The sequence below is a fragment of the Maylandia zebra genome, linkage group LG3 (assembly GCF_041146795.1).
Source record: "Maylandia zebra isolate NMK-2024a linkage group LG3, Mzebra_GT3a, whole genome shotgun sequence".
NCBI classification, from domain to species: Eukaryota; Metazoa; Chordata; class Actinopteri; order Cichliformes; family Cichlidae; genus Maylandia; species Maylandia zebra.
Window position 1 is genome coordinate 8,667,175 of NC_135169.1, and position 26,427 is coordinate 8,693,601.

Here is a 26,427-nt window from a genome sequence, read left to right on the forward strand (position 1 = left end):
TGTGAGAGAGCAGCAGCAGAGCTGCAGTCGAGTCCTGTTTGTCTCTAAAAGAAGATTCACTGGAGTCCATCAGGTTTCTCTCAGCAACAGTGGTGAGTGCAGCTGATCACACTTCCTTTTCCACACAAATCTTCTCTCTCTGTTCACTTCATGTTGACTCATTGACAGTCACATTGGTTCCAAAAAATCTACTCATTTAACTGATGGGTCTGTCTAGCACAACCCCTCGCTGGAACGAGACAATTCTACTACAATAGCAAAAGCAAGACGCAAGTCACCAAAGTTCTTTGTGTTACTCGTGCACGAGGGAGAGAACTGTGACAAGCGTGTTCCTGTCGCTCACCAGCAGCGTATGTGTGCCTGTGTGTGTGTGTGTGTGTGTGTGTGTGTGTGTCTGTGTGTGTGTGTGTGTCTGTGTGTGTGTGTGTGTGTGTGTGTGTGTGTGTGTGTGTGTGTGTGTGTGCGGTCAAGATGTGACCCTGTGAAGAATCCCCACACCTATTGGCGCCAGGGAGTCCAGCTGCTCACATGAACTAAAGGCTCTTACACTCAAACAGATATACGTGTGCTTGCTATACCACATATCAGCGAGAGAAGATACGACCTCTCTCATGACCCTAGGAGGTGTGTGATCTATGCCAGAACACTCTGAAGAGGAGTGAACGCACTCCCCTCTTCCTTCTGCACAGAATTGTTACAGACCTCATAGGATGAGACATTCTTTCAATATGCAATCAACTATATACTTCTAAGCATAAATGATTATATGTTTCTCAATACAAATGACAATAATAAAATACAAACGCAACAGTAACCACAGATGTTGATGCTGTTTCAAACAGGACTCTGCACTCAAAGCATGTGCTCTAAACTTTGGACTGACTCCACACTTTCTGTTCTGATTACTGTTTGTTCACCACTTTCTGTTCTGATTACTGTTTGTTCGTCACTTTCTGTTCTGATTACTGTTTGTTCGTCACTTTCTGTTCTGATTACTGTTTGTTCGTCACTTTCTGTTCTGATTACTGTTTGTTCACCACTTTCTGTTCTGATTACTGTTTGTTCACCACTTTCTGTTCTGATTACTGTTTGTTCGTCACTTTCTGTTCTGATTACTGTTTGTTCGTCACTTTCTGTTCTGATTACTGTTTGTTCACCACTTTCTGTTCTGATTACTGTTTGTTCGTCACTTTCTGTTCTGATTACTGTTTGTTCGTCACTTTCTGTTCTGATTACTGTTTGTTTGTCACTTTCTGTTCTGATTACTGTTTGTTCGTCACTTTCTGCTCTGATTACTGTTTGTTCGTCACTTTCTGTTCTGATTACTGTTTGTTCGTCACTTTCTGCTCTGATTACTGTTTGTTCGTCACTTTCTGTTCTGATTACTGTTTGTTCGTCACTTTCTGCTCTGATTAATGTTTGTTCATCACTTTCTGTTCTGATTACTGTTTGTTCACCACTTTCTGCTCTGATTACTGTTTGTTCGTCACTTTCTGTTCTGATTACTGTTTGTTCGTCACTTTCTGTTCTGATTACTGTTTGTTCGCCACTTTCTGTTCTGATTACTGTTTGTTCGTCACTTTCTGTTCTGATTACTGTTTGTTCGCCACTTTCTGTTCTGATTACTGTTTGTTCGTCACTTTCTGTTCTGATTACTGTTTGTTCGTCACTTTCTGTTCTGATTACTGTTTGTTCGCCACTTTCTGTTCTGATTACTGTTTGTTCGTCACTTTCTGTTCTGATTACTGTTTGTTCGTCACTTTCTGTTCTGATTACTGTTTGTTCATCACTTTCTGTTCTGATTACTGTTTGTTCACCACTTTCTGTTCTGATTAGTGCTTGTTCACCACTTTCTGTTCTGATTACTGTTTGTTCGTCACTTTCTGTTCTGATTACTGTTTGTTCGTCACTTTCTGTTCTGATTACTGTTTGTTCGCCACTTTCTGTTCTGATTACTGTTTGTTCGTCACTTTCTGTTCTGATTACTGTTTGTTCGTCACTTTCTGTTCTGATTACTGTTTGTTCGCCACTTTCTGTTCTGATTACTGTTTGTTCATCACTTTCTGCTCTGATTACTGTTTGTTCATCACTTTCTGTTCTGATTACTGTTTGTTCGTCACTTTCTGTTCTGATTACTGTTTGTTCACCACTTTCTGTTCTGATTACTGTTTGTTCGTCACTTTCTGTTCTGATTAATGTTTGTTCGTCACTTTCTGTTCTGATTAGTGCTTGTTCACCACTTTCTGTTCTGATTACTGTTTGTTCACCACTTTCTGTTCTGATTAATGTTTGTTCGTCACTTTCTGTTCTGATTAGTGCTTGTTCACCACTTTCTGTTCTGATTACTGTTTGTTCACCACTTTCTGTTCTGATTACTGTTTGTTCGTCACTTTCTGTTCTGATTAGTGCTTGTTCACCACTTTCTGTTCTGATTACTGTTTGTTCGTCACTTTCTGTTCTGATTACAGTTTGTTCACCACTTTCTGTTCTGATTACTGTTTGTTCGTCACTTTCTGTTCTGATTACTGTTTGTTCGTCACTTTCTGTTCTGATTACTGTTTGTTCGTCACTTTCTGTTCTGATTACTGTTTGTTCACCACTTTCTGTTCTGATTACTGTTTGTTCACCACTTTCTGTTCTGATTACTGTTTGTTCGTCACTTTCTGTTCTGATTACTGTTTGTTCGTCACTTTCTGTTCTGATTACTGTTTGTTCACCACTTTCTGTTCTGATTACTGTTTGTTCGTCACTTTCTGTTCTGATTACTGTTTGTTCGTCACTTTCTGTTCTGATTACTGTTTGTTTGTCACTTTCTGTTCTGATTACTGTTTGTTCGTCACTTTCTGCTCTGATTACTGTTTGTTCGTCACTTTCTGTTCTGATTACTGTTTGTTCGTCACTTTCTGCTCTGATTACTGTTTGTTCGTCACTTTCTGTTCTGATTACTGTTTGTTCGTCACTTTCTGCTCTGATTAATGTTTGTTCATCACTTTCTGTTCTGATTACTGTTTGTTCACCACTTTCTGCTCTGATTACTGTTTGTTCGTCACTTTCTGTTCTGATTACTGTTTGTTCGTCACTTTCTGTTCTGATTACTGTTTGTTCGCCACTTTCTGTTCTGATTACTGTTTGTTCGTCACTTTCTGTTCTGATTACTGTTTGTTCGCCACTTTCTGTTCTGATTACTGTTTGTTCGTCACTTTCTGTTCTGATTACTGTTTGTTCGTCACTTTCTGTTCTGATTACTGTTTGTTCGCCACTTTCTGTTCTGATTACTGTTTGTTCGTCACTTTCTGTTCTGATTACTGTTTGTTCGTCACTTTCTGTTCTGATTACTGTTTGTTCATCACTTTCTGTTCTGATTACTGTTTGTTCACCACTTTCTGTTCTGATTAGTGCTTGTTCACCACTTTCTGTTCTGATTACTGTTTGTTCGTCACTTTCTGTTCTGATTACTGTTTGTTCACCACTTTCTGTTCTGATTACTGTTTGTTCACCACTTTCTGTTCTGATTACTGTTTGTTCGTCACTTTCTGTTCTGATTACTGTTTGTTCGTCACTTTCTGTTCTAATTAGTGCTTGTTCACCACTTTCTGTTCTGATTACTGTTTGTTCGTCACTTTCTTTTCTGATTAATGTTTGTTCATCACTTTCTTTTCTTACTACTGTTTGTTCATCACTTTCTCTTCTGATTACTGTTTGTTCATCACTTTCTGTTCTGATTAATCTTTGTTCGTCACTTTCTTTTCTGATTAATCTTTGTTCGTCACTTTCTCTTCTGATTACTGTTTGTTCATCACTTTGTGTTCTGATTAATGTTTGTTCATCACTTTCTTTTCTGATTACTGTTTGTTCATCACTTTCTGTTCTGATTACTGTTTGTTCATCACTTTCTGTTCTCTAGCATATCGAGACTATCTCTCCATACCATTACATATTCCATATGTACGGGATACGACCCCCCTTGGTCGTGGCGTGTGGATATCTCTTCAAGACACTCCGGCACGCCCGGCTACGCCCCACAGCTTATGTATAAAACAGCTGTGCAGACGTTACACCGGTGATCGTTGATCTCCACTTGTGTGTGGGGGCAAAAGAGTGCTTACCTTGAGAGTACTGTGTATGTGCGTCTATTGGAGCGTGCTTCAGCATCCTCCGTGGGCGATGTATTTCTCCCTTCTAGGTCCCCTGGTAGCCCCGGTATTCCCCTGGTACCCCTTAGCTTGGTTCCCCCTAGCTGGCCCTTGCTTCTCCTTGGTTGGTCCCCCTTCCCCGGCATATCGCCTCGAAAAAAAAACAGGATTATGCACCGGTTGGGCCATGCTGTGCAGCTGCCGGCTAGTGCGTAGCTCGGCTACAGTGAGGAAACACGGCAGGGACACGGCTTCAGTGTTCAAGCATACGCTGTCGCCTTGGCACTGTGCAGCTCGGCTGCTAAGTGTGTTAACACAGAGAGGATACGACTTCAGCCTTCCTAACGTTCGCTGTTGGCCTGCTTAACAATGTGGGAATAAACAGTGGGGAATTATGCTACGTTTCGTGTCAGCTAATCGTTAGCCGGCCTGCGAGTAGGATTCCAGCCGGTTAGCCTGTCTGGCGTGTCGCCCGCAGCTCGGGGGTTAACGCGGCCAGCAGGGCTCCGCTCGTAGCTCGGCTACATTGGGGAAATGTGTCAGAGTTCCAAGCATATGCTTTTACCTGTCAGCACTGTGACGCAGGAGCTAATAAACAGTGGAAGGGGAATTCAGGTTGTGGCTAGCGCCGGTGTTCTGACAAAACGTCCTACCTTGTCAAAACATCCTACCGTAGCGTAAATTTATGGTCTTGTCTATCAATCCGTGCTACCTTATCAGAATATGCTACCTTACGTAGTTAATGGCTCCGTCGTATAGGTAGGACGTTCAGATGGCCAATTCACACTTAAAAACTTTGAGTTATTTCGCTAGGACGTTAAGAACATGCTTCCTGCTGGGATTTATTTAGGTAGCAAGTTCAGATGGCCAAATCACACTATTAAAACATGCTTCCTGCTGGGATTTATTTGGGTAGCATGTTCAGATGGCCAAATCACACTATTAAAACATGCTTCCTGCATAGTTTTATTTGGGTAGCATGTTCAGATGGCAAAATCACACTATCAAAACATGCTTCCTGCATAGTTTTATTTAGGTAGCATGTTCAGATGGCCAAATCACACTATTAAAACATGCTTCCTGCATAGTTTTATTTGGGTAGCATGTTCAGATGGCCAAATCACACTATTAAAACATGCTTCCTGCATGGTTTTATTTGGGTAGCATGTTCAGATGGCCAAATCACACTATTAAAACATGCTTCCTGCATAGTTTTATTTGGGTAGCATGTTCAGATGGCCAAATCACACTATTAAAACATGCTTCCTGCATAGTTTTATTTGGGTAGCATGTTCAGATGGCCAAATCACACTATTAAAACATGCTTCCTGCATAGTTTTATTTGGGTAGCATGTTCAGATGGCCAAATCACACTATCAAAACATGCTTCCTGCATAGTTTTATTTAGGTAGCATGTTCAGATGGCCAAATCACACTATTAAAACATGCTTCCTGCATAGTTTTATTTGGGTAGCATGTTCAGATGGCCAAATCACACTATTAAAACATGCTTCCTGCATAGTTTTATTTGGGTAGCATGTTCAGATGGCCAAATCACACTATCAAAACATGCTTCCTGCATAGTTTTATTTGGGTAGCATGTTCAGATGGCCAAATCACACTATTAAAACATGCTTCCTGCATGGTTTTATTTGGGTAGCATGTTCAGATGGCCAAATCACACTATTAAAACATGCTTCCTGCATGGTTTTATTTGGGTAGCATGTTCAGATGGCCAAATCACACTATCAAAACATGCTTCCTGCATAGTTTTATTTAGGTAGCATGTTCAGATGGCCAAATCACACTATTAAAACATGCTTCCTGCATGGTTTTATTTGGGTAGCATGTTCAGATGGCCAAATCACACTATCAAAACATGCTTCCTGCATAGTTTTATTTAGGTAGCATGTTCAGATGGCCAAATCACACTATTAAAACATGCTTCCTGCACACAATCATCTAATGTTGACAAAGAATGCAAAGAGACATGGAGGGGGAAAGACAGCTGTTTTTATTAGAAGTTGTTATGTGTTTTCCTTACATTTTTTGCATTTATATTCTTGGTTGCTTTCTTTATATTTTGCACATGCAAAATGTGCCCATCTTTGGCAAGATTCACACTGCACCTGGAAAGGAAAAATAAATAGCTCATATTATGTTTGGTGAATACTATTAGTCAACATTTTAAACATGATTAGCAAGTAATGATACTAAGACTTATGTGTTTCTTTTGTTTTGTTTTGTTTTACCATTTCAATCATGCTGCGGTCAGCGTCAGCATCTAACATAGAGCAAACAATGCAGTAATCCTCAGCGTTCCCTGAAACACATTCATTTTTAGGTTTTAATCAAACATTATTTATTGATTAATTAAAAAATAATAGTAAATTTGTTCCACAAATACTTCATGGCAAATTAGTCCCTTGAATTTTTTTAATTAGACTTAAAGAAGGGTCTTATCTGAAAGTGTTTGAAAAGCAGTATTTAAATTGGAAGTACACACTCTAACGTGATAAGGACTTTACTGGACTTACCTCGATGTTCAAGTAGGGTGCAAGCTATCTGCATTCGCTCCAGTACAACTGCTTCTGTAGTGGTTAATACTTCACTGACCTCTCCAAAAGCAAGGTAGTGTTCTGCAAACTGTGAGATTTCTCATTATTATAATGTAAAGTCCTAATTGTAGCTAACAATAAATGGAATCATTTGAATAAGGGTTACCTTTAACAGCAAAACTCCGCAACTGCTGGAATCCTGTTGCTTGTTGTGTTGCATAGTCTGTAACTGCCACTCCATGGTGTCTTCATGCCCTCTCATCCTCAGAAAATTCCTATTTGAACAAAAATGTTTGTAATGAAACAAGAAATGTTTTATCTAAGAATAATACCTCAGTATCATGCATACCTCCAGTTGCGCAGAATTTTCCTGTCATAAACACCTTCATTCCCCATGGGGTCTATGAGCAGTATTCTCTGTGCAGAAATGTTGACAATCTAAAGAAAAAGTTAATAAATTAATTAAAATTACTATAGTTTTTGCCACTGAAAACCTATTTAAGAATAACACTTTCAGCAAGAAACTGCTTCACAACAAATTAATAACTAAATGGACACATACCACAAGAATCCAGTGCATACCAAAGTTCACAGGGCACAACCACATGACATTTACATGGTGGCTTCTTCTGTACGGCTTGATATGGTCAATGCTGTAGTGATTTTTTAAAGTTGCTCCTTCCGTGTTTTTTAATCTCACACATTTGCCAGCAATGTCTTGAATGGTGTAGGGTCCTGAAAAATCTGGATCAAACCTTCCTCCCTTCCTTTCACGTTTCCTCATGTTCAAGAGAAGAACTTCATCTCCAACGCTGTACACAAGGTTTCTGTACTTCTTCTGGACTCGTCTGGCATAGGCTTCCTTTTGTAAGTCTTGGGACTTTGCCATATTTTCCTCTACAGTTTTTTTTAACTTGCCCTTGTGTGTCTCTTGTAGAAGATACAAAGTCACCGTAACTCGACTCCTCAGGGAGAATGATGGAGGACAGCTAAAATTTTCACATTTTAAATTACAATTAAAATCATAAAGACAAATAATGCATGTGAAACATGAACTGAAAAATCTAACTATAATAACTCATGTTTAAAAGTAAATATACTATTATAAAGCTTTGAGCACAGAAAGCCACAAAGATAGACTCATATCATTTTTTGTATAGTCATTTTTACTCTTGATACACTTCCATAGGTGAACACATTATACTTAACGGTCTCCTCAAGATGTATTACTTTACATAAAGATACAAATATAAAGAAGTAACTAGTCACTTACTTTATCTTTTAAATGTTTCTTGCATATAGAAGTTAAGCAGAGAAGATTAAAGCTGCAGCCAATATCAATATGCACAATTTCCAATTAAGATTACATTTAATTTATGCATTATCATAGTTGTTGCATAAATAGAATTCCTTAATAACACTTACTGGGACTTCAACAGGAACTTCAGAAGGATATGTAGCTTCTCTCCCATACATTAAACGGAATGGTGTGTATTTGGTTGTGGTGTGGACCTTGGACCTCAAAGAAAACAGTGTAGCATCCAGATACACATCCCAGTCATTCTGTTGACTGTTGACTAATTTTCTCAGGGCTCTACATGTGGACATAAAAAAAACACAATAGTGACAGTGTCTTAAAAGCAAATGAAATGTTACATACAAATAAAACATACCTTTTTATGTTGTCATTTGTCTTTTCGTCTAGGCCATTTGTCTGAGGGTGATATGCTGCTGTGACACTTCTTTCTATTTTCATTAAGCTGCAAAGTCTTGAGTTGAGCTTCAAAGAAAAAAGAAAATTGTTTTTTAAAAACAACCACACAAAACCTTTGGCCTGGCAGCTACTTGGCACACTGTGGCCAAGTATTTACCTAAAGAGGTATGGAAAAGTAAACTTAACACTTACCTCGTTAACAAATTCTCTTCCTTGGTCGGATAAAATTCGTTTTGGGCAGCCATGTCTATATATGAGTGAGCACAACTGATGAGCTACCTCAGCAGCACTTTTGCTTTTTAATGGAAAAGCCTCAACCCATTTTGAAAAATAGTCTGTTGCAGTCATAATGTACTGGAAGCCACTAGACGTTTTTGGAAGAGGTCCAGTTAGATCTATTCCGATTAGCTCCCAGACATGTGACACCTGTCAATGATAAAAGAATCACATTAATATGTAATGTACATTATAACATTACTATTTTCTACTAAAATGCTACTGATATTTACCTTTATACACTGCAGTGGTTGCACAGCAGCCAATGGTTTTCCCATTTTTTGACACTGGTCACAAGCCAGGACCTTAAAATTATTGAACGATCTTTATATTACCCAACAATCGCAATTAATTAAACAACAAAATTGCAAATGTTCTATAAAAATACTCGATCAAGTGGCGAAACAGTGTTAATTACTGTACATCATCCTGAAATCTGGTACGTGTCTTCAATTCAATTAAATTTAATTTTATTTATATAGCGCCAAATCACAACAAAAGTCGCCTCAAGGCGCTTCATAGATACAGAGAAAAACCCAACAATCATATGACCCCCTATGAGCAAGCACTTTGGCGACAGTGGGAAGGAAAAACTCCCTTTTAACAGGAAGAAACCTCCGGCAGAACCAGGCTCAGGGAGGTGCGGCCATCTGCTGCGACCGGTTGGGGTGAGAGAAGGAAGACAGGATAAAGACATGCTGTGGAAGAGAGACAGAGGTTAATAACAGATATGATTCAATGCAGAGAGGTCTGTTAATACATAGTGAGTGAGAAAGGTGACTGGAAAGGAAAAACTCAATGCATCATGGGAATCCCCCGGCAGCCTACATCTATTGCAGCATAACTAAGGGAGGATTCAGGGTCACCTGGTCCAGCCCTAACTATATGCTTTAGCAAAAAGGAAAGTTTGAAGCCTAATCTTAAAAGTAGAGATAGTGTCTGTCTCCCGAATCCAAACTGGAAGCTGGTTCCACAGAAGAGGGGCCTGAAAACTGAAGGCTCTCCCTCCCATTCTACTTTTAAATACTCTAGGAACAACAAGTAGGCCTGCAGAGCGAGAGCGGAGCGCTCTAATAGGGTGATATGGTACTACAAGGTCATTAAGATAAGATGGGGCCTGATTATTTAAGACCTTGTATGTGAGGAGCAGGATTTTGAATTCAATTCTGGATTTAACAGGAAGCCAATGAAGGGAAGCCAAAACAGGAGAAATATGCTCTCTCTTTCTAGTCCCTGTCAGGACTCTTGCTGCAGCATTTTGGATTAGCTGAAGGCTTTTCAGTGAGTTTTTTGGACATCCTGATAATAATGAATTACAGTAGTCCAGCCTGGAAGTAATAAATGCATGAACTAGTTTTTCAGCGTCACTCCGAGACAGGATATTTCTAATTTTAGAGATGTTGCGCAAATGGAAGAAAGCAGTCTTACATATTTGTTTAATATGTGCGTTGAAGGACATGTCCTGGTCAAAAATGACTCCAAGGTTCCTCACCGCGTTACTGGAGGCCAAGGTAATGCCATCCAGAGTAAGAATCTGGTTAGATACCATATTTCTAAGATTTTCAGGGCCGAGTACAATAACCTCAGTTTTATCTGAATTAAGAAGCAGAAAGTTAGCGGCCATCCAGGTCTTTATGTCTTTAAGACATTCCTGCAGTTTAACTAATTGGTGTGTGTTATCTGGCTTCATGGACAGATAGAGCTGGGTGTCATCTGCATAGCAGTGAAAATGTATGCTATGTCTTCTAATGATACTGCCTAAGGGAAGCATGTATAATGTAAACAGAATGGGTCCTAGCACTGAACCCTGTGGAACTCCATAATTAACCTCAGTGTGTGAAGAGGACTCTCCATTTACATGCACAAATTGGAGTCTATTAGATAGATATGATACAAACCACTGCAGCACAGTACCTGTAATACCTACAGCATGTTCTAATCGCTCTAATAGGATATTATGGTCAACAGTATCGAACGCTGCACTGAGGTCTAGCAGGACAAGCACAGAGATGAGTCCACTGTCAGAGGCCATAAGAAGATCATTTGTAACCTTCACTAAAGCTGTTTCTGTGCTGTGCTGAGCTCTGAAACCTGACTGAAACTCTTCAAATAAACCATTCCTCTGCAGATGATCTGTTAGCTGTTTGACAACTACTCTTTCAAGGATTTTTGATATGAAAGGAAGGTTGGAGATCTTCAGGATAACTATGCATTCTATTGGTGCACTATTAACATACTATATATAAATAACAACTTTAAAAATACATACCCAATTCCCAATGTCAACCGACATGCCATACCAGTAAAATCTGGAACAAATTGCAGTTCGAGTCTTGAGTACACCAGTGTGTCCACCGATGGGACTTGAATGAAACTCTTGGAATAGTCCCATGGCTTCTTCTTTTGTTTTTATCACTCTCCTGTTTCCAAACAAGAGCACTCCGCCTATATTTAAAAAAATGTAAATTAATTATAACATGTATTTAACCAATAATTACATTTAGTTGTTTATTTACATTACAATACTGACCCTTCAGTCTGAATTTTGCGGCGTATCTCCTAAGGGTTTGCCTCTGGGACTTATCGTATTCCGATGGGTAGGACCCAGCAGACAGAAACATGAGCAGTTCCTCGTATTTGTTCTCCATAACTAAGGAGAAAATTGGACAATTTCAACATGGCTTCGGAATCCATACAGTAAAATAAAACGACTACACGACGTTATCACGCAATTAACAAGTATGTGGTGCAGTAGTACTTTCTTCGACATAACAACGGAGCGTTTATTCACCATAACAACGGAGCGTGGTGTCCAGTAACTGCAGGAGGACTAAAATAAATTGAGAAGGTTTGCAGAAGTTGAAAAGCACAAAATAAACACTTGGAATATGACTTCGAGTGAGCAGCTTAAGGTAAACAATTATCATCTGTAATAAAGAAGTAAAACTTATAATACAAACCTTTTTTCGAAAGCAACGAGATCAGCACAAGATCGGGGTAGGATGAAATAATAGGCGTGTACTATTTACACCGGAAACATGGCCGTTTTGAATTGTGCGCATGCGCAGTAACAACAAGTAGGGCAGCTTGATGGGCGTTTTGTCAGAACACCGGCTACCTGTTAGCACTTCCTGGTTAGCATGTGGCCCCGCCCCCTTGCTTGGTAGCAGAAGTATGGCAGCCCACACGTCCCAAACATGTCTGTGTATGGCATTTTTGCCTTTTTATCGTAGGCACTGTGCTGGCTGAAGAAGCTGTTGCTTGCATGCACTGCTTTGTTGCCAGCGCGGACTAGACAGACCGTGCTGGGTTTGAAAGCATTAAATGACCCGCCCCTCCCCCTTCTCCTGCCTCCAAAAATGAGAGAGCAGGCTACTATGGGGAACATGGCTGCCACTGCTGTGACTCCAGTCATGGCATGGATGCTGCCATGCATGGCAGGAGTAGTTGCCTTTGGCCCCTCCCTCGTAGCCCCCCCCGGTCCCTAGTTGCCCCTTCGGGCCTTCCCTGGGCAGGGCGGCATGCCCTGACAGGGGCGTGAGGGTTACTTATGCCCTGCTGGTAGCCATTCTGTCACTTCCTCTGTGGATGGTGCTTGACACGACAGCTGCAGGCGGGCTGGGCATGGAGAGCCCACCCCAATCCCGTGCCTTTCAGGCTACATGAGGATGATGGCTGCAGCGTTCCCTTCCAGGGCCCCGCCTCTGCGAGGCCTGGGCCGGTGGAGGTTGATTATCGTGAGGTGGATGTTGAAGAAGCTTCAATCCCCTCTGGCAGCCACTGGGGTAGGGTCCGGACGGGTGAACCCATGTCTGGGTTCCCTGGGTTCTGGGGCCCTCCCATGGCATTCTCTCCCATGACCCCGCCTCCTTGAGGCCTGGGCTGGTGGAGGTTGATGGTCAGGAGGTTGATGTTTATGACGCTTGGCTCCGGTCAGACGACTAGACAGACTGATGTAACTGTCTGTCTGGCCTGCGGCCACCTCGCTTTAAAGAAGCTGAGGGGCCTCTGCAGGCGTGCAGAGACGGCCGTGTTGAGTTGAGGTGGGGAGGACTTGGAGCCTAGGCTCAGCTGTCCTCCAGCCACTCTCCTCCCTCCTGACATCCTCAGCTAGCCTAGTGGCCAGCTCTGCTGCAGGCTGTGCTCTCCTGGCCTATTTCCCGCTTCGCGGGTTCATACGTCAGTCGGACCTCGCTGCGTCTGACCGCTCGGCCAGCAGTTGACAGTTCTCCAGCCTGCGGCGCTGGCTCTCTGTCTGGCACATTCTCCAAATGTTGCGGGTTTACGTGGCCGGCAGGGCCCGCTCAGTGAGCTGACATCCCCGGTGAGTCACGTCCCTGGCTGCACTGCAGCTCCGGGCAGTCTTCCCCTGGCATGTTGCCTGCATTCGTCGGTTGGACCTCGCTGCGGCGTGTATGCCTTTTCCAGCCTATTTTAGCCGGATTCTCTCTGGCATGTCAGCTGCTGCAGCTCCCGGTTGTGTTCCCTTGGTGTGTTGCCTGCGCTTCGCCAGTTTACACGCCAGCTGGGACTCGCTGTGTCTGATCATTCGGCCGGCGCGTGGGTGTTCTCCGGCCTGCAACGCTATGTATGGGTGTCTTGTTTTTGAAGTTCAGTCTTGCTGCTCCCCTGTCTGCGGACAGCGCCAGCCCCCCCCCTCCCTGTCTCTCAACAGCTCGGGGTGGCTTCAGCTTTGAGGATGGACGGGTCACATCCCAAGCTTCACCTGTGGTTGCCCGCTTCGCTGGCGTACACACCAGTCGGACCTCGCTGTGGTGAGTGAGAGTTCTCCAACTTTAGTGCCAACTCTCTGTCTGGCATTGCCCGCATGTTGTAGCCCTATGCGACAGGCGGGCTGTTCCTTCCTTCTTGTCCTTAGCGGGCGACCAGCGGCGGAGGTCTGCCGCGCAACCAGTATGCTGCTTTAGGTGCCGCAGGTTCTCTTGCTTGACCAACGATTATCTTCCACGCTTTTCGATCCAAGGCGATGGTTCTTGCCTGCTCGAGGTCAAGTCGAAGGGCCTTCAAATCATCCTGGATTTGTTTCATCCATGTCTTCTTTGGTGCATTTCGATGCACCCTCCAATCGGTGGGGCGGGTCAACCAGAGTAGGCCATGGGGGTAGCGGCTCGGGTCCATTCGACAAATGTGGCCAAACCAACGGAGTCGGTGGTGCTGGATTAGGTCGCGATCGTCGGTTGGCTGCCGCAGCTGGTGAGGATGGTGTCATTCGAATGACGGTCGCGAAGGGAAACGCCGAGCATGCATCTAAGGCAACGCATTTGGAAAACTTCGAGCTTGCTCAGGTCGTGTTTTAGCATTGTCCACGTCTCTGCACCGTAAAGTAGAATGGGCAGGATCAGGGTTCGGTAAAGGAGGATCTTTGTCGCTAATGAGATGTTGTTCTTCTTCCAGACGCACCAGCGCAGGGAGGTGAATGCTGCCGCCACCTGCCCAATTCTGGAGCGTATCTCCGCTGATGATGCCACTTTCTTCTCCTCGACGAGGGACCCCAGATATTGAAATTGTTGGACTTGTTTGATCTGCACACCATCAAGGTGGATGATCGTTGGTGAGCCGTCGGTGGTCAGGACTTTGGTCTTCTCGGCGTTAACCTTGAGGCCGTACAGTTTGGAGTGCCGGGCGATGTCATAGAGGATGTGAGTTGCCTCGGTGTCGTCTTCGGCAAAAATGGCACTATCGTCAGCGAACATTAGATCGGTGATAAATCGATCGATCGAGGCTTGGACTCCGCAGCGGCCCTCGAATGCTTTGTGCATTATCGCATCGATGACGATGTTGAACAACAGCGGTGACATCACATCGCCCTGCCGGACCCCTGTCATGATGGGGAATTCTTCGGACACTTCGTCATGAATACGTACCTGGCTAGTCGAGCCATCGTAGGCGGTTTGTAGTAGCTCGATGATCTTCACTGCTGGCCGGTCGTTGCAATCAAACGCAGACTTGAAATCAATGAAGATGATGACTGTTCGGCGTCCGCATCTGATCCGTTCCTCCATGAGTCGACGTAGGGTGAAGATCTGGTCGCTGCAGCCTCGTCCGGGTCGGAACCCGGCCTGTTCTTCCCGGCTGGTCATCTCACGGTGATTTTGAAGGCGTGATTGAATTATTTTCATAAGGACCTTGCCGACGATGGACAGTAAGCTGATGCCCCGGTAGTTTTTACATTCTCGATTGTCGCCTTTCTTTAGGATAGGAATGACAGCCGCCTTCTTCCAATTTGCTGGTATCACATTTGATGTCCAGATCAGTTTGAATAATGAGTGTAGACGTATGACGAGGACTTCTCCTCCAGCTTTGAGGGCTTCTGCTGCCACATGATCAGGGCCAGCGGCCTTGTTGTTCTTTAGCGAATGGATTGCATCAGACATCGGCACCGTAGGAGGGTCGATGATGGGCGGCGCTGCAGCCGGACGTTGGGGCGGATCGTGATTGTAGAGTTCATTGAAGTATTCTTTCCACCATTGCAGGCGCTCCGCAGTTGACTTTACAAACGAGCCATCCACCTTCCTGATGTTATCATTCATCGTCTTGCACTTGCCACTGAGACTACGTATGGTCTGGTACAACACCCTGTAGTCTTGTCGTTCGGCCGTATTTTCTGTGGTGCCCCTGTGGTGCCCCCCCCCCCCCCACAGGGGCACCACGGGGGACTGTCCTCTCCCCTTTCCTCTTCACCCTCTACACCACAGACTTCAGCCACTGCACGGAGACCTGCCATCTTCAGAAGTTTTCTGATGACTCTGCGGTGGTTGGATGCATCAGCAGGGATGATGAGACAGAGTACCGGGCTGTGGTCGACTCCTTTGTCACGTGGTGTGAGCAGAATCATCTGCAGCTCAATGTGGCAAAGACCAAGGAACTGATCGTGGACTTCAGGAAGACCAGGAAACACTTGGGGGTCAGTGTTGACATTGTGGAGGACTATAAATACCTTGGAGTACACATTGACAATAAACTGGACTGGGCTAAAAACACCACAGCACTTTACAGGAAGGGCCAGAGTCGTCTCTATTTTTTGAGGCAACTGAGGTCCTTCAACATCTGCCAGAAAATGCTCAGGATTTTCTATGAGTCTGTTGTGGCCAGTGCGATCCTCTATGCTGTTGCATGCTGGGGGAGCAGGCTGAGGGTCGCAGATGCCAACAGACTTAATAAACTAATCCGTAAGGCCAGCAATGTTGTGGGGATGGAGCTGGACTCCCTCAAGGTGGTGTCGGAAAGGCGGATGCTGTCCAAGATAAAGACAATGTTGGATAACACCTCCCACCCACTCCATGACATGCTGGTCAGTCACAGGAGCACGTTCAGTGAGAGACTGAGATTATCGAAAAGCACCACTGAACGACACAGGAAATCTTTCCTGCCTGTGGCCATCTCCCTGTACAACGCATCCACTTAACACACTGTTTACTGCTACAACTACACATGTTTCTTTTCCAGCTATTTATTTATGACTGACTTATGTATGTATGTATATATATGTATATATTGTACTATTCTTAGTTAGCGTATTGTCTGTCTTGTCTTAATGTTGGTTTATAATGGAGCACTGTAACAAAAAATAATTTCCCCCAGGGATCAATAAAGTATTCTGATTCTGATTCTGATTTTAATAATGGATTGGATTTATATAGCGCTTTTCAAGGCACCCAAAGTGCTTTACAATGCCACTATTCATTCACTCTCACATTCATACACTGGTGGAGGCAAGCTACAGTTGTAGCCACAGCTGCCCTGGGGCAGACTGACAGAAGCGAGGCTGCCATATCGCGCCATCGGCCCCTCTGGCCAACACCAGTAGGCAAGTTCCTCGGTGACTTTGTTCCAGTACGCCTCACGGTCTGCTTTCATCTTCAGCCGCACCTCACGGTTTAGCCGACGACACTTTTCAAAGTTGGTTAGCTTGGCCTTCTTGCGTTCGACGACCAAGTCGAGACAGTCGTCCGAGATCCACGGTTGTGTGTGACGTCAGGCGGGTGGGCACAGCGGCTTGGCGCAGTCCAAGATGGCTTCCGATATTGTTTGCTCTTCTTTGTTGGCATCGTCGCTCAGGGGGAGTAGGGCGAAGCGGTTCGATAATGCGATCTGGAATTCTTGACGGCGGTCATTGTTGGTGAGGTGATGCCAGCCCAGCCTGGGCGGTTTGGGTGTCGGCCTCTTCGCTCGTTGGAGCTTCAGGCGCACTCTGGCGCGGAAAAGATAGTGATCAGAGCCGCAGTCAGGTCCGCGCATCGCCCGGACATCTTGCAAGGATGATCGGAACCGGGTGTTGATGAGCACATAGTCGAGTAGCGCTGAGTCATTTCCTCTTGGGTTGCGCCATGTCAGACGGTGCTTGAGCGAGTGTTGGAATAGCGTGTTCCCGAGGACCAGTTTGTTGGCGGCGGCAAATGACAGCAATCGTAGCCCGTTGTCGTTCATTTTTGCATGGCCGAATTTTCCCATCGTCGATTCCCAGCCAGTGCAGTCTTCTCCGACGTGGGCGTTCATGTCGCCGGCGATCATGATCATGCCGGTTTGAGGTAGGGAGTCCAAGACGTCTTGCAGGCAATCATAGAAATCATCTTTAGATGCGTCGGAGTTCATTTCGGTCGGTGCATAGACCGCGATGATATGTAGCTTGATTGTACCGTTGACAGTTAGGACAGCGATACGGTCAGATATAGGTTGGAAGGCCACGACGCTTGCAGAGAACCGATGGTGTACCATGAAGCCAACTCCGGCTTCTCTTTTGTCGCCGCCCGAGTAATACAACGTCATCTTTTCGTCCATGGCCGGCACTTCGACAGAGACAGTGCCAGTTCCAGTCAGCCGAAGTTCCGATAGGGCCGTTATCGAGACGTTGAGTTTTGAAAGTTCACGGGCGATGATCTCCTTCTGCCCAACAAGATGACCAGTTCTGACATTCCATGCTGCAATGTTGATCGGCGTCTTGGGCGTGAGACGATGGAATTGATGGCCAGTAGTCCATTTCCCACCAGCGCCCTGGGTCCCCAGCGCTGGCGCATCGGCTGCCCCGGATGCGGGCTGTTACTTGGTGGCTCGGTGTGCTGCGTTCCCTGGCTATCTGCCTCGCGGTTCCTGGGCTAACATTGAGTGGCCGATCACTTGCAGTCCTGCGTCCTGCAGGACCGGTTCAGGCCAGTCTGGTATCTGCAGACTGCTGCCTCCACCCCCTGGCTCGGCCTTCGTGTCTGGCTTGGCCCTGACTGGGGTGGTGTGTACATATGTGTATTTGTACATAGTTCTTCACTCTCGGCAGTTCGGTTGCACTGTCTCCTCGCGGGGTGTCTTAAAGAGTTACCGTACATATGGAATATGTAACGGTGTGGAGAGATAGTCTCTCACTAAGAGAACCAAGGTTACACCATAACCGTACGTTCTCTAGCATATCGAGACTATCTCTCCACCGTGAGGCCACTCGGAGACGCGTTCCGATCAAACGATCACCGGTGTCACGTCTGCACAGCTGTTTTATACGTAAGCTGTGGGGTGTAGCCGGGTGTGCCGGAGTGTCTTAAAGAAATATCCACACGCCATGACTAAGGGGGGGTCGTACCCCGTACATATGGAATATGTAACAGTGTGGAGAGATAGTCTCTCACTAAGAGAACCAAGGTTACACTGTAACCGTATGTTCTGATTAATGTTTGCTCATCACTTTCTGTTCTGATTAATGTTTGTTCATCACTTTCTGTTCTGATTACTGTTTGTTCACCACTTTCTGTTCTGATTACTGTTTGTTCATCACTTTCTGTTCTGATTACTGGATGTTCATCACTTTCTGTTCTGATTACTGGTTGTTCGTCACTTTCTGCTCTGATTACTGTTTGTTCATCACTTTCTGCTCTGATTAATGTCTTTAAAGTTTTACTTTGAAACATCTGAAGTCATTGCTGGTTTACGCCCTTGCCCACGCACCTGTGAAGTGGAAGCACCTGAGCCTCATTTCCCCTGCCAGCATTTAAGCAGAGGGATGGCAGCAATTCATCACCAGATCATTGTGTGACTCGCACTCCCTTGAATTGTCCCTTTTTTTCTTGAGTCGGCTGCGAGCAGCGAGTGACCAAAGAGGATGGAGTCCGTTACCGCCCCTTACGCCACTGGTTTTAGGGTTTCCCCTGTTACAGCAACATAAACCCATGTTGGATTGGAAAAGGGAATGCCTTGTGGGGTAAAGGGGTGGTGCCATACGACCTGTTTAAAAGCCACCACCCTCTCTGTCAGTTTACTGAATCCCTCTGTCACACAATCCACCTTACCATTCTTCAGTTCCATCTGTTTATCACGACCTTGAAGAGACTCACGTCTTCCTTCAACAGTTGCCGGTGCGATTATTATTAAACTAGTGGTACATGTGCCACAGTCTGAGAATGACTGACCTAGGAGATTGAGTTTGGCATATAGGAGGCCCAACGAACTGAACCGGACCCTGGGACTGTCCCTCCAGGACTCTTTGTTCCCTCCTCTGTTAGGTCACTGGGCACGCACAACCACATTCACCTGGCACCCAGGGGTCCACCACACCATCTCATTCATTTAAAGTAGAGCAGGACGACATGGCAAAAAATATGTATCACGATATATATTTGAAAATTTGCGCTAACAATATAACTGACGATATAATTGATGCGAGACAAAATACAACTGCACAACTTTACTAGCACAAAAAAAAAATCTATTTTCACTTAAACAAGCAGCTGTTTTTTATGTGCATTAAAGCTATATAAAAATTTAACAGTGCAAATGCAAATTCCTTGCTGAAAGTTTAGAAATGGGCTGACACATCCTGAGCATAACCATGTAAAATATCCACTGAAGTTAAAAAGAGGTGCAACATTAAACTGCAGTGTGCCAAATAAAAAAGTAAAATACGTATTTTTCGAGCCATAAAGTGCACGGGATTATAAGGCACATTAAGCGAAACAAAGCAGTCAGATAAATCAAGCTTTATTCAACTCCTACTTCTTGCTTCCTCCACTTCTGTACCATTGATTCATTAATGGTACAGAAGTGTACCATTAATGCTGTATTCTATCACAGCTGCTCTATTCCCATGTTGTTGCAGTGTATTAATGACTAACCTTCTATTGTGGATGGATTATCTCAGTTGTTCTCCTGACTGAAGTTTGGTCCGTTTACAGCATTCTGCCATGCGATTGCATTTGTCTCTAATCATCAGGAACCTTCACGTTAACTTTTATCGAGTGGAAAAGCGTTAGCGTTCATCCTCCAACGTTGCTGTTTATGTTATGCTAACATAGCTGTGTCGCTAGCGATCACGTAGCACATCATTATATACCACCTAGCCCAACTTCAGTAACCTTACCAACGTCACTGCTGTTTAGTTTCCTGTCTTCATTTATGTTGGAAGTGATAGCAGAGCTGCACGTTTTAATTTTTTCAGAAATCTCTTAGTCAGAACATGCTATATCATGCTTAGGTAACTAGCGAAACTAGCGAGCTAACTTCCACTAACTTCCTGCTAACTTTTAACTTCGTTAAATGTAATAAATTCTGTTTTCATGGATGCCCAGATGTTAAACTTCATAGTTACACCTGGTAAAGCAGCAATGCTGATTGTTTTATTAAAGATGAAAGAATTTAGACAGTTTTTAACTCTCAGTGATGCTGCCGTGTTCGTTTGACTTCGGGACCTGAAGCGGAGGGAGTTTAGGACCCAGATTACTCCCAGATTTACAAGCACCTTAGTCCGACAAATACGGCAATAACGACGGTCTGCTTGCATGTTCTACAAAAAAATGTGCTTTGGTGGGTATCTGACAGACAAACACCAAACCAGTTCCACATCACTGAAGTGGCACCATTTTTACAAACCAATTGTGGTTCATCCGTTTCACTCAATAAGATGCTTTCTCCCTTCTCATTCTCCGTTGTCGCCATGCTTTTTCGTCCATGTGCGTATGAAGACAAAGGCACTGCGCATTCGCGTTTTACCCATATTCATTTTCTTATCGTTGCCTAACATTGTACCGGTATTACCGTGAACTGTATAATATGGCCAAGCCCTAATTTAAAGCTTCGCTTAGTGGCCTACTCTCGCCAAAGATGTCCGTGAGTACATTTCTGCCTGGCCAGTCTGCGCACAGAACAAGACCTCTAACCAACCGGCCTCTGGCGTGCTCTGATCCTTGCCGATGGCAGGCCATCCCTGATCACATATCACCATCGACTTTGTCACGGGCCTGCCACCCTAATCAGGTAACACAATCATCCTAACTATCATTGGTCGTTTCTACCTAAGCTCCCCACAGCTCTGGCAACTGCCTGGCTCCTAACAACTCACGTACTTCGTCTTCATGGTATCCCTGCTGACATTGTCTCTCACCGAGGCCCACAATTCACATCACAAGGCTGGAAGGTGTTCTGTTCGGTTCTGGGAGCCCAGATTAGTGTTTCTTCTGCTTTTCATCCACAGACAAGTAAACAGAGAACAGGCTAACCAAGAGCTTGAGGCAGCCCTCCAATGTGTGGCCTCTACCCACCAGACCACCTGGAGCAAACATCTCCCTTGGATCGAATACTCGCGTAACAGCCTCACCTCTTTGGCCACTGGATTGTCTCCCTTCGAGGCATCCCTGGCTTCTTTAAGTTTCTTTAATTTTTTAAGCTTGTGTTTTGGATGAACCCGTTTGTGTCTCAGTGTGTGGCTTGATTTCCACCACTTACTCTTAGAACTGAAGAAGCTTTACTGGTGAAACTTGCAGACCATTTTCTTTCCAAGCTCCTTAGATCACTGACGCTTGTTTTTCTCTTTGTAAAATGAAATTTAAATTGAATTTTGAATAAAATGTGTTTTTTCCTTTCTCCCTCAGAGTGCAGACATGTCAGCTGCCAACAATCTGAGATCTGAAAATCAGTTTCTGTGCTCCATCTGTCTGGATGTGTTCACTGATCCAGTCACTACATCATGTGGACACAACTTCTGCAAAACCTGCATCAGTCAGCACTGGGACATGAATGTCATCTGTAAGTGTCCCTTGTGTAAAGAGACTTTCTACACTCGACCTCAGCTGAGGGTCAACACCTTCATCTCTGAGATAGTTGCTCAGTTCAGACGTGAAGCTCAGCAGAAAGCCAGCAGCAGCAGCTCAGAGCAACAAGCTGCCAAACCAGGAGAAGTTCCCTGTGACGTCTGCACTGGAACCAGACTGAAGGCCCTGAAGTCCTGCCTGGTGTGTCAGACCTCCTACTGTCAGACTCACCTGGAGCCTCATCTGACAGTGAAACGTCTGAAAAGACATCAGCTGGTTGATGCTGTGGAGAACCTGGAAGGCAGGATGTGCACGAAGCACGATAAACTCCTGGAGCTGTTCTGTAAGACCGACCAGACATGTGTCTGCATGCTCTGCTCTGCTTTAGACCACAAGAACCACGAGTTTGTTCCTCTGAGAGAAGAATATGAAGGAAAGAAGGCAGAGCTGGAGAAGACAGAGGCTGAGATTCAGCAGATGATCCAGAAGAGACGACTGAAGATTCAGGAGATCACAGAGTCGGTGAAGATGAGTAAAGATGCTGCAGACAGACAGAAAGCAGAAGGTGTTCAGGTCTTCACGGCTCTGAAGGAGTCTGTTGAGAGACGCCTGAAAAAGTTCATAAAGGAGATCGAAGACAAACAGGAAGCTACAGAGAAACAGGCTGAAGGTCTCATCAAAGATCTGGAACAGGAAATCTCTGAGCTGATGGAGAGAAGCTCTGAGGTGGAGCAGCTCTCACGCTCTGAAGACCACCTCCACCTCCTCCAAAGCTTCTCCTCCCTGAAAGCTGCTCCACCCAGCAAGGACTGGACAGAGGTCAGAGTCCGTCCACCATCATATGAGGGGACTGTGGTGAGAGCTGTGGAGACACTGGAGGAGACACTCTGGAAAGATATGAATGAGCTGTTTGAGGCGGAGCTGCAGAGGGTGCAGCAGTATGCAGTAGATGTGTCTCTGGATCCTGATACAGCTCATCCTTATCTCATCCTGTCTGATGATGGAAAACAAGTGAAGTATGGTGATGTGAAGAAGAAACTTCCAGACAATCCAGAGAGATTTTCTCCATGTCCTAATGTTTTAGGAGAGCAGAGTTTCTCTTCAGGCAGATTTTACTTTGAGGTTCAGGTTAAAGGAAAGACTAAATGGGATTTAGGAGTGGCGAGAGAGTCGATCAACAGGAAGGGAAACATCACATTGAGTCCTCAGGATGGTTTCTGGATTGTGAGGTTGAGAAATGGAAATAAGTACAGTGCTTGTGCTTCACCTCCAGTCCGTCTCTGTCTCCATCCTGGTCCTGAGAAGGTGGGGGTGTTTGTGGATTATGAGGAGGGTCTGGTCTCCTTTTATGATGTAGGTGCTGCAGCTCTGATCTACTCCTTTACTGGCTGCTCCTTCACTCACAAACTCCACCCATACTTCTGTCCCAGTAACAATGATGGCGGTAAAAACTCTGCACCTCTGATCATCTGTCCTGTCAATCAAACTGATCAACGACTGATTTTATTGGATGAATGATTGATTTTTATTGAGGAGAACAAATGAACATATTGAGCATAATACTCTCCATGTTTTCTATAGAATCTGATTATCAGGACTCTGACTTTGATCTGATTCTCATGGAATTTGACGCAAACAGAAGAAAAGTTGAATCAGGAAATGTTCCTACTAATGGAGACTCAAGCTGAAGAATCATGTGTGGGTGTTATACGGAGCATTCAGTTTTCAGCTGAGGGGAGTTGGATAAAAAGTGGTTTGGTTATTTTGGGTCTGTGAGGATTTTTGATGTGTTTACTGAAAACTGATAAGACGGGATAATATTCAAAGAGTGGTGGAGAAAGGAGAAGGTGAAGTACAGACTGCTGCATCCTTCTAGTCACATAATTTTGATGTGATGATTATATTTCCATGTTCTGATGATTTGGTTTAAAGATAAACATAGAGTTGGAAAATGGCTGCAATCACAGCATGAATGAGATGCTGAAGGCTATATTTGTACTTGTTTTGTCCACTAAACTTTGTCTTTGCTATGCCTCTGCTTGTTTATATGAGTAATGAGCCTGATGGCCTTTTGTAACAGTTACAACATTTGCACTGGCTATTATAATCTCCTAGGGTGTAACTCCCTCTCCCCGCATGTGGCATTGTCATCACCCTTTACTTACATTTATGTTTTCCTCCTTCATGCTGCTACATTTGGTTAATTAGCGCTTCTAAATTTCCTGTAGTCCTGAATGGTTATGTGTCTCTCTCTTGACCTGTCCACGGCAGAGAGCAAGCTTGGGTGAGCTAGTGTTGAACATCTACACCTGCAGGAGCCTTATTAAGACTTATTGTTCATTCTCCTGCCAGTGGTGGAGGAGACTTCTTTACTTTCTTTCGGTTGAAGAAGAGGCCTCGCAGTCCGGCTGTCTCACTGATGACATTGAGGGATTAGCGGCTGCCATCTATTCCAGACCTCGAGTGTTTGAATCTAAGTACTCACACACATGTTCACATTCAGTGCTGTGCATTTTCTTTATTTGGCTGGACAGCTATCACAATTATTTTCTCATTCACAAAGAGTATACAAAGACATTTTGGTTAGTACCAAATAGACACACTCTGATTACGGACTGAGGAGGCTGCAGTTTTGCAACCCCAGGACTGAGAAGAAGACTCTATAAATACCATACTCACATATCTCCAGGCTAAGAGAAGGGTAATTGATGCAAATATTTTCTTTTCATCTTCTAATCTTTGTTTAAACTTTATTCCAAGAGAACTGTAAGTTGTTCAGGTTGTAAACATATTCACCTAGATCATCTTACAATGCTGATATTGCAGCCATTCCCCAACTTTCTGTGAATGGTACTCATGGCCATTGGACAATGGACTTTCATCAGTAATTGTAGATCAATGGTCATGAGAATTTGCATATTAATGATCACGAAACTGACCTCAAACCCCCATTGTTCATTCAGTGGGCTGGTTTCAGTCATTATGCAAATGTACAGTTTATAAGATTGCGAAAAACTGCAGTCAGCTGAGACTGAAGAAGTCACTCGGATGAGTGATGAAACATGTCCCCCACTGAAAATGTTATGACCAGTTGAACAAAAACTACTTTGGGAAATATTAACCTAGTGTTGGTTAAGTTTCCTTCGATTTGCCAGTGTCAAGCTGATGTGTAAGAGGGTATGTTAGGAAGTTCTGGAGGTGTTAAAGTAGCATGTGTTCCAGTCCATCAAGTGAGGTATTGAACACTGATGGTAAACTGCCATTAGAAACCTAATTAAATTGTCCTCTGTTGGTATTAATATTGTTTCGATTATTCCTTGGTGAGGAAGCAGAAAATTATTTGAAATAAGTTTACCATGGCTTTGTTTTTAAGAGCTTGATCAATTGCAGCAGAGACATTACTTCAGTTGAAAAGTAATTAGTTATTGTTACTATTTACCACTTCAAAAAAGTTACTGTTACTGAATTAGTAACTGAGTTACAATTTTATAAAAGTAACTAATTACAGAAAAAGTAACTACTGTTGTACTTTAAAAAAAAATGTTTAACAATAAAAATTTGGATCCCCTCTGAATGGAACTAAAATACTAAAATATAAATTAATAAACATGCTAAAACTTCTATTCATTTCTTTATTTAATAAAGTTTAATAAATTTCATAAGTGTTATTTTTTTAAGTGAATGCTTTCTGTTTTTTCTTCACAGCAGAAGGTCTGCTCTTTAGTCATACATCATACAACATCATAAAGTCTAAAATAAAACATGATTGTCACTGTCTCTGCAGCCACTGTAGAATGACAGGCCTTGTTCCATAACTCCATGCACTTTGTTGTAGGGCTTCTATATACAGTGGAACCCCAACCGACGAAATTAATTCGTTCCCGAGGGTCTTTCGTAAGTCGAAAATTTTCGTAAGTCAAAGCACCCATTGCGCGTTTTGAGTGAGGCGATGCTGAACGATAGACTATAGGATAAAGCAACAGAAATGAAGACTGGAAATAAAACGAGACGTTTCAGTCACACAGCAGAGCACTCAGCTGTTAGTTAATGTGATGACCTTGAGCTGTGTTTGTTCAATAGGAGTTGGTAGCAGATGCAGAGGTGGTTCTTTAACTGATACGGTGGCTTTGAAAACGTTCTCATATCCCAGCACACAGAGTAAATCATGTATTATTATGTGAAGTGGCGATAAAACCGAATTAAAAATTGAAAAGTGCTGTAGTTGTGTTTAACTCCTGCATCTCGGTCACTTCTAATGACACATAAATCAATGTTCAGAAGTCCTTGCTGTGTGTGAGGAAGTGACAGCAGAGATGAAGCTCTTCTTCTCTTCGTGTCTTTGATCAACTACTTTTGTTTTGATTGTCATGATCACGGTCGCTCTCACTGTGTGCGAGAAAATCTGGATCCTGTTCTTATATGAATGATGCTAATCTCCATCTGTCGTTATCATAATCTGTGATCATCCCAGCACTGAAACAAGCTAACAGTTCACCTGTAACTCAGTTTGTAATCCACATGTCTGAACTACAGATGAACGTGATCGGCTCAGACGCTACTTGTCTGCATTTTTATTCTCTCCTTTGTTCTGCAGCTTAAGGACTGAAGCAGTGTGTGCATTACACCAGAGATTTGGATTTTCTTCTGCTTTTAATAAGCCTGAACTAACAGAATGCTTTCTACTCTATTTTGCTTGTAACTGTAGGTTTTTAATATGAAATAAA

At 43.8% G+C, this 26,427-nt stretch overlaps 1 protein-coding gene and 2 long non-coding RNA genes across 3 annotated transcripts; 1 reads left to right on the plus strand and 2 right to left on the minus strand.

Annotated features, from left to right (window-relative positions):
* LOC143416766 (E3 ubiquitin-protein ligase TRIM21-like) lies at positions 1 to 25,117 on the plus strand. The gene is made up of 2 exons (XM_076882315.1): positions 1 to 92; positions 21,545 to 25,117. Exon 2 carries the CDS (start codon positions 21,554 to 21,556, stop codon positions 23,219 to 23,221), a length of 1,668 nt encoding a protein of 555 aa, XP_076738430.1. The 5' UTR covers positions 1 to 92; positions 21,545 to 21,553; the 3' UTR covers positions 23,222 to 25,117.
* Positions 6,145 to 6,712, minus strand: LOC143416786 (uncharacterized). The gene is made up of 3 exons (XR_013097050.1): positions 6,671 to 6,712; positions 6,386 to 6,456; positions 6,145 to 6,262 (listed from the first exon to the last, which is right to left on the minus strand). It is a non-coding gene; the product is annotated as an uncharacterized LOC143416786 (long non-coding RNA).
* Positions 7,524 to 8,987, minus strand: LOC143416779 (uncharacterized). Its single transcript, XR_013097038.1, has 5 exons — positions 8,915 to 8,987; positions 8,598 to 8,831; positions 8,365 to 8,471; positions 8,117 to 8,285; positions 7,524 to 7,680 (listed from the first exon to the last, which is right to left on the minus strand). It is a non-coding gene; the product is annotated as an uncharacterized LOC143416779 (long non-coding RNA).
* Positions 25,118 to 26,427: the final 1,310 nt, after the last annotated feature.